This window comes from Psammomys obesus, unplaced genomic scaffold, assembly GCF_907164565.1.
Source record: "Psammomys obesus unplaced genomic scaffold, mPsaObe1.curated_primary_1811, whole genome shotgun sequence".
Classification (NCBI taxonomy): Eukaryota; Metazoa; Chordata; class Mammalia; order Rodentia; family Muridae; genus Psammomys; species Psammomys obesus.
Window position 1 is genome coordinate 3,179,900 of NW_026596101.1, and position 18,324 is coordinate 3,198,223.

Sequence of the window (18,324 nt, forward strand, 5' to 3'; positions counted from 1 at the left end):
GTGTGTGTGTGTGTGTGTGTGTGTGTGTGTGTGTGTGTGTGTGTGTGTGTGTTGAAGCTGTTCAGGGGCACAATGTGAATGCACAGGTGCCCTGAATACCTCAGTGCCCCACAGACCTATTGCACAGTCCTCCAGGTATTCAGATCTGTCTGGGTTCCACCATCTTGGCTCCAGGAATTGTTCACCTGGACTCCACTGGGAGACTCACAGAACAGTGGCTTGAATATAGAGAATGCTGTCCCAAGGATTCCTGTGTTGCCCACAGTTGGGTTGTGGGTGGGAAGAATCCAATGTCTGGCTGCTAGCATAGACGGACCCTGGATCTGAGGCTCTGCAGGCCTCACTTGAAGGCACCCTCACTTGCTCACAGGCCTATGTAAAAAGCACAGGTATTCCCCCTGTTCTCTACTCTCAGAATTGGGCCTGTGGGGACAAATGAAAGTGTAAGAGATCTGTCAGCACTGGGCCATATAGACCCATACTTTGGACAGGTGCCTCTGCCATCTAAGTCAGTCTTGCTTGGGGCAAACACTGTTACCTTTGCCAAGCAGGGAGGCCCCTGCTTAGGGCAAGGAGAAGTGCAGGGGGTCAAGTGTTCACCGCCCTCAAAACCCTGAGATGTCCTCAGGTAACCTGGATCCAAACTGTCCCAGCTGATGGGTTGTTCTGTCTTCAGCTACCCCTCCACTCACCAATCCTGAGTTTTGGATCCTCTGTCCCTCAGATATGGTGCCTTCTTCTTGCCGCCATCTTGGACTCCTATCTGGAATGCTTTTTTAACCTAGTTTTGTGGTGGCTTGTATCCCCTGCAGCTGGAGTTACAGGCATTTGAGACTCACCTAATATAGGTACTGAAAACTGAACTTGGCTCCTGGGCAAGAACAGTAAACTCTTAACTGCTGAGCCAACACCCCAGTTCTTTAATAATTTTTAACAGTTCTTATTTTGCCAGCGTTTATTTCCCTATATTTTCAAGACCCAAAATAACACATAACTTAGTTTAGCCACATTGAAGTGTTTTTTTTTTTTTCCTTTTCTTTTCTTTTTCAGTGCACATATGCTGCTCTCCTGAGATCCAATTAGAATTTTCTTGTTTCAGGGATTTTTTTTCTATTTCTCTAACAACAGTATGGAGTCTCCAGTGGGAATGGGCACTAGACACCTATGAATACTGTTTTGGTTCCACAAATTTGAGTCAATGGTTGAATTGTTTGTGGCCAAAAAACCATTTCAGTCCACTGCTTCAATGCAGTTTCAAGACATACTTGCTAGAGACCATAATAAAAGCTTCATCACTCTTTTAAAAATATTCTTTGAAATTATAATACAGTAACATCATTTCCTCTTCCCTTCTCTTTTCTCCTTTCAGTTTCTTCCATGCACTCCAACTTTCTGTCTCTCATATTCATAGCCTTTCCCCCACTTTTATTGTTGTTACATATAGCCATCTGTGTTACACAAAGCTCTCCAGAATGAGGTGGGGAAACAAACAGCAGAAACACAGGACAATGGATGCAAGAGAAAATTTGAACAATGGTATCCTGATTTTAGCAAATATTCCAGGTTTGTAAGGACAAGAGATGAAATTTGATATTGCATGTCATTTGCAAGCAGTGAGAACCTTAACACTGCAGCAAGAAATTGCGATTTAGTTGCCCACTCCTTTCCCTCCCATGGAATGCTCCAATTCATTATGTGCTTTCCGCTAACTAATGTGTAATGTGTCTCCTATTCGTTATGTTCCTGGAGCCTTTCACACTTTTGGAGAGGAGAGAGAAAGCCTATCTAAGGCCCAGAGTTTCAAAAAAAAAAATCTCATGGTCCTCTGCCCAGTCTTCATCAGAACAGGACACAAGGCCTTATCTTTCTCCCTTCTCAAAATCTTTATGGATGAAAATGATTCTTGCCAAGCCTTTTCCATTCCTATTAAAGTTTATGTTAAAAATTATAGCAGAGGACATGAATACTTTATCTAAATGATTATTTTTAAGAGTATACTGTGTAGCTTTGACCTCTGAATGCATTCTTTAATGAAATGGACTTATTATTTCCAGGGTGCTTTTTCCCTTCTTACATTCCTCTTTAACAGTAGCTATCCGTAGACTTATTAAAAAGGAAAATAGCTAATGTGTTTAATGGACTTTGAGAACAGAAAGCCATAAGCAAAAAGTCCAGAGAAGAGGAAAAGAAAATATAAAAGAGGAGGTGGTTACCTGCAGAGATCCTATAAAGTGTGAGGGCCATAATGCAGGAGCATTAAGGTACAAGAAATAGGACTACCAGTCAGGATGGAAAATATAATAACCTATAAAACCAGGATCATAGAAAGGAGGGCTGACACTGAATTACCTTTCACTAGAAAGCTTGGATTATAAATTTAATTTAATTTTTAAATTGGGGGAGGTGAGAAAGAAAGTGGGGGTAGAGAGGGAGTGGGAGTGGAAGCGGATGTTTATGAAGGTGAGTGCATGTTTCCACGCATGCCATTAGAAGCACTGGATGGCATGGAGCTGGAGTTACACGAAATGTGAACCACCGAACACTTAGGTTAGAAACTGAACTCGAAACCTCTGAAAGAGTAATATGGACTCCTAACGGCTGAGGCATGTCTTCACCCCCAACAAGAACTCTATTAGAAAAGTTACAGACTCATAGCTGTAAACAACCATGAGAAAGTCTGATAGTAGGTTATTAGGGGCATGAAGAGAACAAACATCATAGCATAGAAAGCATGAAGGAGGTCTTGAAGGGGGAAAGCTTTCTGTTCCAATAGGACAAAACAAGTTTTTAACTCTTAGAGAATGTTTGCAGTTTTGTGCAGCTGTAAACCATGTGATCTAGCTTGGCTTAGCCTACCTGCCAGAATTACAATGTAAGAGGCAACAACAATAAAAGTAATTCTAAAGGTAAAGATAAAAGGTTATACTAAATTACCTACAGCTACAAGGCACTGCTGTGTGTGTGTCATGTTTCAAGACCAAGGCTACAGAACAGCACACTTTCTAATCAACTCTGTGGAGAGAAAGAACTGCAGTTTAGAAAGAGAGAGAGAAAAAGAAGGGGACTAGAGTGTCTGCGATCCAACAGGTAGGATAGAACAGATGACAGGTCAGAGCGTAGCCAAGTCTGAAAACTGTGCTGGATGCCAATGAGTGACAGAAACCACTTTTCTTCCAGAACAGAGAAGATTTGAAAATCCTGATGCCCAGATGACAAAACTATTTTCTGCATCAAAGCATTTACCGAAAAGGTTTTTTTTTCTTCTTATTCGTTTTTTTTATGCCATGTACAATCCAGATTTCTGTACTGATTCGTATTCTGTTAATCTTTTTGCTCAACAGGTCACCCTGAACCATACTGCTGGAACCAATGAGAATGGTTTCTACATTTTGGAGAGGCCACTGAAGATAAGGATTTTTTGGTCCATTGCATCAGCAAAGGCAACTTTGAGTTAAATGTACAGAAACTGATGCTGGCTCTCATGGAAAACTCAGCTTTAAATGTGGTCAGAATATTTATTGTTACCTCTGTGTATTGGTGGTCAGAATATTTATTGTGGTCAGAATATTTATTGTTACCTCTGAAAGCAAATAAATATTTGCTTTCAGAATGACAGGTGAAAGTTTTTTTTAACATAATACAAATATGTCAAGAAGACCACTTAGTACTTAATTCCATTTTTATACTTTTGAAATTCCATAATATCCTTTCAAACTAGTCACAGACAGATTTCAGAAAAATTGAAGATGGCTCTCACTTCTCTAGGGAGAAAACCAAAAATATTTGAGACGTGCTTTAACAACATACATGCTGACTTTCCCTTCTTTTCTAGGAATCAGTAAGTCCAGATATAGGTATATTCCTGACTAAATGAATTAATCATATAGTTGTTGTTTCAGAGTCTTAAATACCAAACTCTTTAAAGTCACACTAGGAAATATTTCCATTTTGACCTATTAATGAACGTAGAGACAACTCAAATGCATTTGTACACATGTCTTTGCATGTATTTCTGATTCAAGAAAAGGTAACTAGTCATTTAAAAAAAAACCTCTAAATTAGTCCTATCTTCATTACAGGAAGAGATTACCCACTTAGAGAACCTATGGCAATACTTTTCAGACACTTTTATCATTAACCAAATCAATGCTTTTGTGAATGTGAAGGTCAGAATTATTGAGTTGTACTCTACAGATCTACAAAAAAACATTTCTAGGAGTAAACGGAATTTCTTACCAGAGTCTGTGGACAAATACAACTATGCTTAATAAGAAAAAGAAAAGACAATAATCTTTGTAACCATGCAAAAGGAAACCTAAATTCTTCAAAGCACATTGGAAAGAGATGTGATTTATAGATTGATTCCTGCCATTTGGTAGTTGTCGTGTGAGTCAGATACTTCCTTCACATTAGACACTTATTTATTTACCTAAAATGAGGAAAGTAAATCAGAAATAAGGATTTTTGGTTCTTTGGAATAAAAATTATATTTCTTGTAAGATCTTAATGCTAGGTATTTATTCTTATTTCTTTTGAGATTCCATCAATCACTCTTTGACTTCTAAGTGGACAGAGATCCCAAGACATACATACATAGCTTCATGTATCTCTAATTTGATACTTAGCTGCATATGTACATGATTCCATTTTGATTCTGCAATTTTAGTCATACACAATTTCTATTAATGTATTACCCTGACACATTTCTTATTATACATAACATATTTAATATTTTCTCAGTCCTATTATACGTAAAAGCTAGCATCAGAATTGTGAATTTCTCCCAAGTGCATATTTATTAGATGTGCTAGTTTATTTTTGTTGTGGTTTGCTTGTTTTTGTCAGCTCAACACAAGCTAGAGTAATCTAGGACAAGGAACTTTAGTTCAGAAAGTTACTCCATCATTTTGTTTATAGGCAAACTTATAAGGCATTTTCTTTTTCTTTATTCTTTTATAATTACATGAAAATGTTTTTTTTTAAATTACCATTCATTACAATTATTCAATTTGTATCCTGGCTGTTAATCCCTCTCTCATCTCCTCCCATTCCCACCATCCCTCCCTCTTCTTCCCCTATGTTCCTTCCTTAGTTCTCTGATAGGGTAGGTCCTCCTTCCCTTCTATTTGATCCTAGCCTATCAGGTCTCATCAGGACTAGTTGCATTGTCTTCCTCTGTGGACTGGCAAGGCTGCACCCCTCCTCCCTAGGGGGAGGCGATCAGAGATTAATGATTGATATGGGAGGATCTAGCACCCTGGCGGAAGTATACTCATGTTTTCCTTCTTAATCCCTTTTATTGTTGTTATGCTGGTTATTGATGATATGTGTAGAATTATTTGTTACATTCTCTATTGACTTTTACATCGCTCAGACATTGAGTTTTAGCTGAATTCCTTAACTATTGGTATGCTAAGCATCAAGACATCGTAAGACTCACAGACTCAAAATACAGAAAAAGTATTATCAGAGAGGGGGTGTGCCTCTGTGTCTCCTGCACTGTCTACTCATTTTCTCTCTCTTTGCATTTACTGTTCTCTTTTAGGTAGTTTATCACAGCAGGGGTTAGCAGTCTGAAGGGTAAATCAAAACCTGAGAAGTAGTTTGTATAATAAACGTTCAACTATCCCTTTTGATCTTGGAACTATCCATCTCCTGCCTCTTTCCCTTCATTTTTTTTTCCTTTTTCTCTGCTTTACCTACATTTAATAAAGAAAAAAAAATGGCTTTATGTAAAAGACCTAGATTTCCAAGAAAAGAATCTCCCTGTACTGGCTGATTTTGTGCCAGCTTGACACAAGCTAGTGTCATCAGAGAGGAAGGTACCTCAGTTGAGGAAATGCCTCCCTCAGACCCAGCTATAAGGCATTTTCTCAATTAGTGATCAACATGAGAGGGTCCAGTGTGGGTAGGGCCATACCTGGGTTGGTGGTCTTGGGTGCTATAAAAAGCAGGCTGAGGAAGTTAGGGGAAGCAAGCTAGTGAGTTACACCCCTCAATGGCTTCTGTATCAGCACCTGTCTCCAGAATTCTGTCCTGTTTGAATTCCTGTACGGTCTTCCTTCAATAACAACTAAAAATATGGAAATACAAGCCAAATAATCTCTCTTCTTCCCAACTTGCTTTTTCTGTCATGCTGTTTTGTCACAGATATAGAAAGTCTAATTAAGACAATACCATAACCCTCTAGTATGTAGTCATTCATTCTCTTTTCTAAGTTTCATTTCTTTATCATTGTCACACTGGTTTCCAGTCACTTAAAACATGTAATTAATTAGATTTTGTTCTAACTTGAGTCAATAGCAATGCTATCAGGAAATTTCTCTAACTTATGAAAGAGGAGATATTTTCTTAGCATTCGCAACAGGGTGGACATTTTAGAGACTTACCATTGAAGTTAACGTTGCGGATATACTTTAACAACTTCTTGCCCCCTGCTTGCTCCATCTCTGGACACACTCCCCGGTAGTCAGCACATAGATCCTTATTCATATGATGAAGGGCATGTGCCATGGCATAGACAGCATCGATCACAAATTGTACTTTACCCTCCTGCTCATAATTGGAGTCTTTCCCAATTCGCTCCTGTCCTGCATATTAAAACAAGAAACACACAGATCGGCCTTGAGTGGGAGTGCACATTTCCATTTGTTTTTTATCATGCATGAAGACAACAATCTCCCAGATGTCTAACAATGCAAACCACATTGCTACCTGTGGTTATCATGTCTTAATTTTTTAATACGTGAAATTTTTCTTTGAAGGTTGTCACACTAACTGTTTTATCAGGTATGCCTTAAAAGCAGACATTCAGAGGAACACTGAATGTCTTTTGGCTTTTGTCATGAGCCAACATGATATCTACAGTAGCATGTTTCCAGGCAACCAATAGGTTCATGTTTTCTGTCTTAGTCTGATGAGAGGTTAGAGGTGAAAATTTTTAAAGATTTCTTGCTCTGGAAGGGACAATTGAATCATAACAGAGAGGAGCACATAGAATTAAAATATTGAACTCATTATCCTTCCCAAATTTCCATTGCTGTTGTGCTCCTGTGTCCATTGTGGTCATTACTGGAGATGGTGTACTCTGAGCAGAAACTCTGGTCTCATTATTTTTATTTCATTCCCCACTGTCCCCCCACAGATAGAGAGAGAGAGAGAGAGAGAGAGAGAGAGAGAGAGAGAGAGAGATGTAATGTATGTAACAGTCTTATCGATTCTATTTTAGACAATTCACATTTTGGACACACTGCCAACATTTGGGTTTTATCATCTCCTTATCTTTCATCAGAAAGTAAGGCTAGAGGTCTCCACTCAATAATTCATTGTCCATGTTTATCTCTGCAAAGGGCAGAGATGACAACCTCACTCAACACTCATTCACATTCCTCACTAGGCCTCCACTGCACACAGAATACATAGTAAACCTCTTCCCTTGACCACAACAGGTGGTCATTCTTCAGCTTGCCCCATGTGCCCAGTCATGCTGACAGCTGATGAGGACTCAGTTCTCCTGCAAGGTGGAAATGGCACTCAGGTTTGTTCTGCTTCTCTAAGTTCCGTCATCATTCTGTGAGGCACACATTCTAGCTCATCACTTCGTTCATTGGAAAGCAATGGTGGAAGCTCACATTTCTCATACCATAGATCATGTTATTACCACATTGAAGTACCTCCACCCTGTCTCTATGTTTGTTTGTTTGTTCCATATATGTGTGTGTGTGTGTATAGTCTACTTGAGTATTTTTATAATTTATTTTTATTTTTTATTTTTATTAATTACAGTTTATTCACTCTGCATCCCCCCATTAGCCCCTTCCCCCTCCCCTCCGGGTCCCACCCTCCCTCTCCCTTCTTTGAGCATGCCCCTCCCCAAGTCCACTGATAGGGGAGGTCCTCCTCTCCTTCCTTCTGATCTTAGTCTATCAGATCACATCAGGAATGGCTGCATTGTCATCTTCTGTGGCCTGGTAAGGCTGTTCTCCCCTCAGGGGGAGGTGATCAAAGAACAGGCCTATCAGATTTTGGAGATTATAATACAGTTAAATCATTTGCCCCTTCTCTTTTTTTCTTTCTAAACTCTCCCATATAACCCTCCTCACTCTCTTTCAAATTTTTGGCCTCCTTTTTCATTAATTATTGTTACGTGCATTTTTGTCTATACATATCTATTCCTAAATACAATGTACTAAGTCTGTATAATGTTCCTTGTATGTATATATTTTCTGGGCTGACCATTTGGTGTTGGATAGCCAATTGCTGCACTTTTCTCTGGAGAGGAAACCTCTTCCTGCTCTCATCATTCCGTCATTACCTTTAGTTCTTTGTGTAGGGGTGAGGCCTCGTGGGCTTTCTCCATCTACTTTGGCCTAGGTATTGATATTCCCCTTGCTTATGCAGACATGGTTGTGAGACTTCTTGGGTTGCTTCTGATGTCTTGTGGAGACACAGAGTCACAACAAACTCTTTCCATTTCTTCCATACATGTGTGATTCCTGTTAACCCCTCTTGGCTCTGCTCACATTCTTTGGCTTCCTTTGTCTTGGCTTCCACCCCTCATTATTTAATTCTCCATTCCAGAAATAAGAGCAGAGTTTCTCTACTTGGCCTATCAGTCACATTAAACTTCACGATTTTCTATTATACACTTCGGGGTAGTGTTTTGTGTTGCTCTACCCATTGGTATCCCTGGCAAATTGCATACCCTCTGTCTCAAAGGCCGGCATTGAATATCTAGCAGGTGCTCAGTGACCTAAGCATTTAATTATATATCCAGGTCAGGTGACTGGCTGGGTGCCTGTGAACTCAGCAGTTGGGAGATGGAGCCAGAACTTTCAAGATTTTAAGGCCAGTGTGGCACAGATGAGACCCTTTGTTAAAAAGGAAATGGCTGAATAGATCATAAAACAGATGACTGAATTTTTAAAAATTATATTCATATGTGTTTGTGTATATGTTCAAGTGTGTGTGTGTGTGTGTGTGTGTGTGTGTGTGTGTGTGTACACCTTTGTGCAGAGGTCAGTATAGCTTGCAAAAGTTGATTCTATCCTGTGATGTGGGAACTAAAGCTAAAACTCATTAGCCTATGCAGCATGTCCCTTTGCCTAATGGGACATTTTACTCACTCCCAAACAGATAAATTATAAATTCACTAAGTATATTATATTATGACTTTTCAATGAAAAATAAGTGTTTAAAGACTGTTTTACTTGACATGAGCATTTCCCATTGTTTCTTAGGACACATTTGTGCTGTAATGAAGCAGTATAAATTCTAAAACCTAAACACACAGAGGACTCATGATACATGCTGTGTTAAAACAAGCTTTAGGTCTCTTTATTGAGACACTTTCTCAGAATGTTTGTTTTATCCATATGTCATAGTTTGAAGCCTAGATTCTCAGTTTGTAGCTCCAGTTACGCTAGAATTATCTATGTAGGCCAGGGTAGTTTAGCACTCATGGGGATCCTACTGCCTTAATACCCTAAAGTGCTTAGATTAAAGATGTGAGCCATCATGCCTGGAGAGAACATTTAATATGACAATGTAAAGTATAATATCCATGCAAGATTTCCCAAAATTAGCATGATTGTCTAAATTTGTATTTTCCTTTGAGGAATAAACATTGGTATCAAAAGTAGTAGACAGGAAATTAGGAAACATCATTCACATGTTGATAAAGCATGCATACTATTTATGCTGGCTCTGTAGACTACGTGTATAATAGGCTTTAAATTTATTTATTTATTTAGTTAGTTAGTTTAAGAAAAAATCATAACCACCTTGGTGCTATTTTCAATGTGAATTCAAGAGTTTTACCTAATCTTGACTCTTTTCTCTAATTTCTCTTTCAATGAAAATTTCTGGTTCTTAATGACAGTGCAATAATTATTAATTTATGTCACTCCACAATAATTATCTAATGCTCTCAGAATGTCCTGAAATGATTTACGACACACAGTGTAATGAAGAGTCGTGTGTGTGTGTGTGTCCACATGCTATTTCGTTTGGAGGGTAGATTCTGAAACATGGGGTTGTCTGAACAAGGGTTAATACATCTCTATTGCTGATCTATATTGGTAGAGGAACTGTAAAACTTTGCTGTCTCAGCCACAGACAGGATAGGAAAATTTTTGTTTCCTCATGACCGTTGCAGCAGAAGACACTGAAAAATTTCAGCATGGCCATATGCAAACCTACAATCCGAAAGCTGTGTGGAGCTACACAATGGAGACCAAGGGAGGGCATCTGAAATTTAATCTTAAGACTTTTTCCCTTATTCTCTTGAGGCAGAGTTATTTACTCGACTTGAAGCTATACTAGAATCCAACAAGCTCTAGACAAAGTTTTGTTTTGTTTTGTTGTTGTTTTCTCTGCTCCACACAGCTTTCAGGTTACAGGTTTGCATATGTCCATGCTGAAATTTCTATGTGAGTTCTGAGGATGCTAGCTAAGGTTCTCGGGCTTGCACAGCAAACGCCTTACCTGTGGAGTCATCTTTACAGCCCACTCCTTGCACTTTCCTCATATGGAAATTCTTTGTATGTACGCCAATTGTTCACAATCTCTTTGCTTTTCTTTGTTTTTAAATCTTGCTGATCAGACACAGTGTGATCACTCACCCCTGGTGATGCAGCCTTGCCAGGCCACAGAGAAAGAGGATCCAGGCAGTCCTGATGAGACTTGATAAGCTATTAACAGATGGCAAAGGAGGAGAACTGCTCCTTTCAATGGACTAGGGGAAGGGGATATGATGGAAAAGGGAGAGAGGGTGCGACTAGAAGGAATTGAGGGAGGGAACTTCAATCAGGATATATAATGAATAAATTGATAATTTTTTAAATGCATAAATTATCACCCAAATGTTTTCAGACAAAAAAAATCTTATTTCTTCCTTTATTTTTAAAAGCCTTGTTAAGTATACAGATAAGCAATAAACTGTAAGCATTTCCTCTACATTGCATTTTTCTTTGAAGTATCTATCTGCAGATAAAAATCTATTCATTTCATTTTTGTTCCTAATATTTTTTTTTTCCTTTTATTACTTCTGATTGCTGAATCACACTTGAAAAGACCTTGTGGAAAGATGTCTCATTGGTTAGAAGCTCTTATGCCCATTGCATGGGACTCAGGTTCGGTTCACAGGAAGGCTCACAAACATCTGTAACTCCAGATCCAGAGAGTCTGATATCTCATACTGGCCCTCTTGAGTACCAGTACCAGGGAATGTTCATTTGTGGGGGCATGCATTCATACACATAAAAAGAAATAACTGCATTTCTTCTGCTGTTTCCTCCTGAGTTCTGGAATTAAAGACATGTGTTACCATACTCAGCCTAAAAATAATATTTAAAAAAATGTTCTCTTCCAGTTAGAGCAACACCATTTGTTGAAGATGCTCTCTTTTTTTTCCATTGTATGGTTTTGGCATCTTTGTCAAAAATCAGATACCAGAGGCGTATGGGTTTATATCTGGATCTTCTATTTGATTCCATTTATTCACCAGTCGTTTCTAAGCCAGTACCATGTGGTTTTTATTACTGTTGTTCCATAGTACAACTTGAGATCAGGGATGGAGATAGTTCCATAAGATCTTTTATTGTAGAGGATTGTTTTAGCAATTCTGGGTTCCTTGTTATTCCATATGAAGTTGAGAATTTTTCTTTCAATGTCTGTAAAGAATTGTGTTGGTCATTTGTTGGGAATTGCATTGAATCTGTAGATTGCTTTTGGTAAAATGTCCATTTTTACTATGTTAATCCTGCAGATCCATGAGCTTGGGAGATCTTTCCATCTTCTGATATCTTCTTGTATTTCTTTCTTTAGAGACTTGAAGTTTTTGTTTTAATTTTATGAACGTCTTTCACTTGCTTGGTTAGAGTAACATCAGATACTTTATGTTATTTGTGACTATTGTGAAGGGTGTTGTTTCTCTAATTTCTTTCTCAGCCCATTTGTCATTTGTACACAGGAGAGCTACTGATTTTTTTTTGAGTTAATTTTGTATCCAGCCACTTTGCTGAAGGTGTTTATCAGCTGCAGGAGTTCGCTGGTAGAAGTTTTGGGGTCACTCATCTACACTATATCATCTGCAAATAGTGATACTTTGACTTATTCCTTTCTGATTTGATATAGAAAAGTGCAAATAGACCCATATCTACCACCCTGCATAAAATTGAAGTCCAAGTAGATCAAAGATCTCAACATAAAACTAGACACACTAGAAACAGATACAGAAATTATGGTACATTTACACAATGGAATACTACTCAGCAATTAAAAACAAGGAAATCATGAAATTTGTAAACAAATGGTGGGAACTAGAAAAGATCACCCTGAATGAGGTATCCCAGGAGCAGAAAGACACACATGGAATATACTCACTTATAAGTCGATATTAGACATATAATAAGATAATCACACTAAAATTTGTGCAACTAAAGAAGTTAAGCCAGATGGAGGACCCTGGGTAAGATGCTCAATCTTCATTCAGAAAGGCTAAGAGATGGACATCTGAAGAGGGAGAAAATAGGGAACAGGACAGGAGCCTACTACAGAGGGCCTCTGAAAGACTCTACCCAGCAGGTTATTGAAACAGATGCTGAGACACATAGCCAGACTTTGGGCAGAGTACAGGAATCTTAAGAAAGAAGAGGGATAGAAAGACCTAGAGGGGACTGGAGCTCCACAAGGAGAGCAACAGAACCAAAAAATATGGAACACAGGGGTCTTTTCTCAGACTGATACTCCAACCAAGGATCATTCATGAAGATAACCTAGAACCCCTGCAGAGATGTACCCCATGGCAGCTCAGTGTCCAAGTGGGTTCCCTAAGTAAGGGGAACAAGTGCTGTCTCTGACATGAACTCAGTGGCTGGCTCTTTGATCACCTCCCACTGAGGGCAGGTGCAGCCTTCCTAGGTCACAGAGGAAGACAATACATCCAGTCTAGATGAGACCTGATAAACTAGGGTCAGATGGAAGGGGAGGAGGACCTCCTCTATCAGTGGACTTGGGGAGGGGTATGGGAGAAGAAGAAGAAGGGAGGGCAGAATTGGGAGGGGACAAGGGAATGGGCTACAGCTGGGATACAAAGTGAATAAATTAAAAAAATAAATAAATATGTAAAAAAGACACAGTAAATCTGTTGGAAAAAAAAAGTGAAGAATAGCCTCAAACTCACTGGCACAGGAAAAAACTTCCTAAACAGCAACAGTTCTGGCTCTAAGATCTCGTGGGAACTCTTGAAACTTAAAAAGCTTCTGTAAAGCAAAGGACACTGTCATCAGGACAAAACGACAACTTACAGGCTGGGAAATGATCTTCACTAACCATACATCTGTTAGAGGACTAATATCCAAAACATATAAAGAACTTAAGAAATTAGACACCAACAAACCAAATAATCCAATTAGAAAGTGGGGTCCAGAGCTAAGCAGAGAATTAACAGAGAAATATGGAATCATAGAGAAACATTTCAAGAAATGCTCAGCATCCTTAGTTATCAGAGAAATGAAAATCAAAACAACTCTGAGATTCCATGTTACACCCATTAGAATGGCTAAGATCAAAAACTCAAGTGACAGCACATGCTAGAGAGGCTGTGGAGAAAGGAGAATCTTCCTTCATTGCTTGTGAGAGTGTAAACTTTTATAACTACTTTGGATATCAATCTGGTGCTTTCTCAGAAAATTGGGAATAGCACTACCTTAATATTCAGCTATACCACTCCTGAGTATATACCCAAAAGATGCCCCAACATTCAATAAGGACATTTGTTCAACTATGTTCATAGTAGCTTTATTTGTAATAGCCAGAATCTGGAAACAACCTAGATGTCACTAAACTGAGGAATGAATACAGAAATTCTGGTACATCTACATAATATAATACTACTCAGGTATTAATACTTAGGTATTAAAAAACAAGAAAATCATAAAATTTGCAGGCAAATGGATGGAACTAGAACTGATTATCCTGAGTGAGGTAACCCAGAAACAGAAAGACAGGCACGGTATATACTCACTAATAAGCAGACATTAGCCATATAATATAGGACAGCCATCTACAGACCTAAAGAAGCTAAACACTAAGGCAAACAAGATAGACACCAGGAGTAGTGGAAAAGAAGAAACAGCATGGTCTACTATAGAGGGTCCTCTGAAAGGATTTACCCAAAAGGGGATCAAAGCAGATGCTGAGACTCAGGGCCAAACTTTGGGCAGAGTTGAGGGAGTCTTATGAGGGAAAAGGTTGGTGGGATTAGATGGACACGGAGGGCACAGGAGCCCCTCAAGAAGACCAACAAAACTAAAAGCTCTGAGCCCAGGAGGTCCTGCAGAGACTGATGCACCAACAGAGGACCACACATGGAAAGGACCTAGACATCCTGCTCAGATGTGGCTGATTGGCAGCTCAGTCTCCATGTGGATCTCTGAGTAACAGCATCAGGGACTGCCTCTATCATGAACTCAGTTGACTGCTCTCTGATTACTTGCCCCTGATTGATGCAGCCTTGCCAGGCCACAGAGAAAGGGGATCCAGGCAATTCTGATGAGACTTAACAAGCTATGGACAGGTGGCAATAGTGAAGAATTCCCCCTTTCAGTAGACTAGGGAAAGGGTATGAGAGGGAGAGGAAGGGTGGGACTGGGGTAATTGAGAGAGTGGGTTTCAATAAGGATATATAATGAATAAATTGTGAAGAAAAAAAATAAAAATTAAAAAAAATGTTCTCAGCCCAAGAGCATCAAGATTTATTCACATTTCTTTGTAGCACATGTTTAATTAAGTAAATATATAAATTCAAATTAATTATGACATTTTTAGAAGATTGTTCCTATGTATCCCAGGCAGGCCTAGAATTGAGATGGCAGAACAGACATGTGCTTCCATGCTGAGCATTACTTATGTAATTTGGACTTTTCAGATGTAAATAATTAACCTCTTTGCAAGATCTATTTTGGTGAGTAGTGTGAAGAAGGAATCCTATCTTCTCTCTGACTACCCTAATGTTATGGCTAGATACTGTTTTGCAATATCACAGCCCTGTTCTCCAGTTTGAGTGTCTTTTGAATATACACAAGTATTATTTCACAAGTAATTGTATCTACCTCCAGGTCAGCATCTGTTTAAATCTTTTCACATACTAAAAGAAAAGTTTAAGTTATTAAGGCTTGATAACATCTAAATATTTAAATACTTTATTAAATATGTATGCTAAGAAAGTTCTTGTCCTTTGAATGGTATGAAGTTCAAGGCTGGCCTTGAACTTGGAGCAATCTTCCTAACTCTATTCCCATTAAGAATTAACTTGCTCCGAAAAAATAAAAAAATAAAATGAAAAGTTCAAGCAACCCAAGACTAAACTTAATTTGTGCTGTGTAGGTTTTTTGTTTGTTTGTTTATTTGTTTTTGTTTGTTTGGTTGGTTGGTTTTTCTAGATAGGGTTTCTCTATGTTTATAGCTGTCCTGGACTTGCTTTGTAGTTCAGGTCAGCTTTGAACTCACAGAGACCCAACTGCCTCTGCCTCTCTGAGTGCTGATATTACAGGCATGCACCTCCAAGCCTGGCTCAATTTATGGTGTTTTGACATAATTTTACCTTGAACAGAAAGCTTATTTCTGATTGGCCTGCTCTTTGATCACCTCCCCCTGAGGGGGGAGCAGCCTTACCAGGCCACAGGAGAAGACAATGCAGCCATTCCTGATGTGATCTGATAGACTAAGATCAGAAGGAAGGAGAGGAGGACCTCCCCTATCAGTGGATGTGGGGAGGAGCATACATGAAGAAAGGAGAGGTAGGGTGGGATCGGGAGGGGAGAAGGGAGGGGCTTATAGGGGGATACAAAATGAATAAAGTGTAAATAATAATAATAATAATAATAATAATAATAATAATAATAAAAGAAAAAAGTGAGATATACAAGATGTCATTTGATTAATTCGATTTTTTTTTGTTGTTGTTCTTTCAATAGTATTTACATTTTTCTCACGAAAGTTTTTTCAGTAATTTCATGTGCATGCTTTGTCTGCATATACATCTGTGTACTACAAGTCTAGTGTCTGATGAGGCCAAAAGAAGGCCTCAGAACTCCTGGACTGAAGTTATTAGTATTTGTGATCTACCCTCTGGGTGCAGGAATCAAACCTATATCTTTTGGAAGAGCAGCCAGAGCTGATAACTACTGAGCTATCTCTCTAGCCACTCTCAGATAACTGCTAAGTGTCCTTTAGGTTCTGTCTCAGTGACATCAGTTGGTTTTGCTGCTCCTAATACTGCTTTTATTGTCCATTCATCTTCTCTTTGGCTTTTATTGATGCACATGAAATAATACTTCATCTAGTTCACCATATTCCAACTTTTTATTACAAAAAATTTAAATAGAAATCAAAGCTGAGGCTTTAGAATGAGTCCACCAATTAGATCTGAGCATCACACGGTTGCTGTAAGGCTGTATTTACTGTGTTAACAGGGCCATCTTACTTCTTTTATAAGCCTATTCGTTTTTAATATTAATTTTCTAACATGATACTTTGCAAATTTTTCCTGTTTTTATAGTACTCACAAAAGGCAATATTGGAGGTATTATGTCCACTATAAACTCACACTATGAAATGACTTCAGTCCAATAACACAGAAGAACAGTTTCTAGTGTGCTTTAATATGGACATTTATCCCAGAAAGAACATTTTGAAAAATAATAGAACTATTTTCAGTAATGAAATATTTTATTGTTGGAGAAATGCTTCAGGGTTTATGCCTTTCTTGGAGAGTCACCGGGTACATTAACATATTAAAGGCTCTGGGAAGACTTCAGAGTTAAATTTGTCAAACCAACAGAACTTGAAAACTGCAGTCTTGTTACAGAGAACCAGAAGTGGGGAGTTTATTTACCAACAACCGCAGATACCAGTTAAATATTATTTTCTTACTGTGGCTATTGATTATATCACTGTGGCAAAACAGCTTGAAAAAGACAGCTTAATAGAGGAAAGAGATATGTTGGCTGATAGTTTTAGAGGCTTCCCTCTGTATGGCTCTGTGTGCTTGAACAATAATACATCACTGCCTGTGGCAGAAGACAGCTATTCACATCAGGGTGAGGAAGAAGAGAGTCCCACTAAATGATCAGGGATAATATACTTCCCCAGAGACTCATACTCCAACCAAGGACTATTCATGGAGATAACCTAGAACCCCTGCACAGATGTAGCCCATGGCAGGTCAGTGTCCAAGTGGGTTACCTAGTAATGGGAAGAGGGACTGCCTCTGACATAATCTGATTGGCCTGCTCTTTGATCACCTTCCCCTGAAGGGGGAGCAGCCCTACCAGGCCACAGAAGAGGAGACTGCAGCCACTTTTGATGAGAACTGATAGACTAAGATCAGAAAGGAGAGGAGAACCTCCCCTATCAGTGGACTTGGGGAGGGGCATGCATGCAGAAATGGGAGGAAGGGTGGGATCGGGAGGGGAGGAGGGAGGGGCTTATGGGGGGATACAAAATGAATAAAGTGTAATTAATAAAAAAATTAAAATATATATATATATACTCCCAAGAAACTGTACATGATAACCCTTATCCATTAGTTAGGTCATATCTTGCAAAATTTTCAAGATACACCACAAACTGGGCACTACAAATTTGAAATGCAAGCCTATCAGGAGCATTTCAAATTTAAATTGCAACAGGCAACTACAAATATTTGCTAACTTTGAAGACCTCGTTACTCATTACTCGTTACTCATGAACTATTACATTAATTCCTGGCTCTCTTCCTACTGGATATCTGATTCTGTTCCAATATTGATAGCAACCACTGGATGTGTGGAAGGCTGAATCCTTCCAGAACATTCAGGGATGGTCCTAATCTGTCAAAACCTAGGACCTTCTTTCTGTCCAGTAGTGATTTTTATCTCCCCTCAGAGGGAGTTCCCTTAAGACTTGGAAAGTAAATGAAAATTTAAAAAGTAAACACAAGTAACAAAGTTACAGAAGCTTGCAGAATGTGTAAGAGTTACAAGGTTCATTCCCAAGGTTATAAATGGGAACTCTAAGACCAGCCTATCATCTGAGCAGCCTGAGAATCCTACAGGGACTGCAGGAAGCTCCAGGGATGCAGCTTCGGAGAGTGCTCACACATGCTGGGTCACTAATGCACCTGTAAGTAACCCTTCACCCATATTTAGGTAAGTGGCCCTTCTCTCACTCTACTGCAAATAAGCCCACTAAGCTTGATTTTGGTGTGTGTGTGTGTGTGTGTGTGTGTGTGTGTTTACAATGAAATGAAGAGTTTGTTTACCAAATTCTGAGAGCACTGGT

General features: G+C 38.9%; 1 protein-coding gene across 1 annotated transcript in view; it reads right to left on the bottom strand.

The window, feature by feature from the left end:
- Grm7 (glutamate metabotropic receptor 7) overlaps positions 1 to 18,324 on the bottom strand; it is an 881,798-nt gene that overhangs the window by 286,139 nt on the left and 577,335 nt on the right. The window contains exon 5 of the mRNA XM_055628422.1: positions 6,390 to 6,590. Coding sequence (XP_055484397.1) covers positions 6,390 to 6,590 — 201 coding nt within the window. The remainder of the gene's footprint in view (positions 1 to 6,389; positions 6,591 to 18,324) is intronic.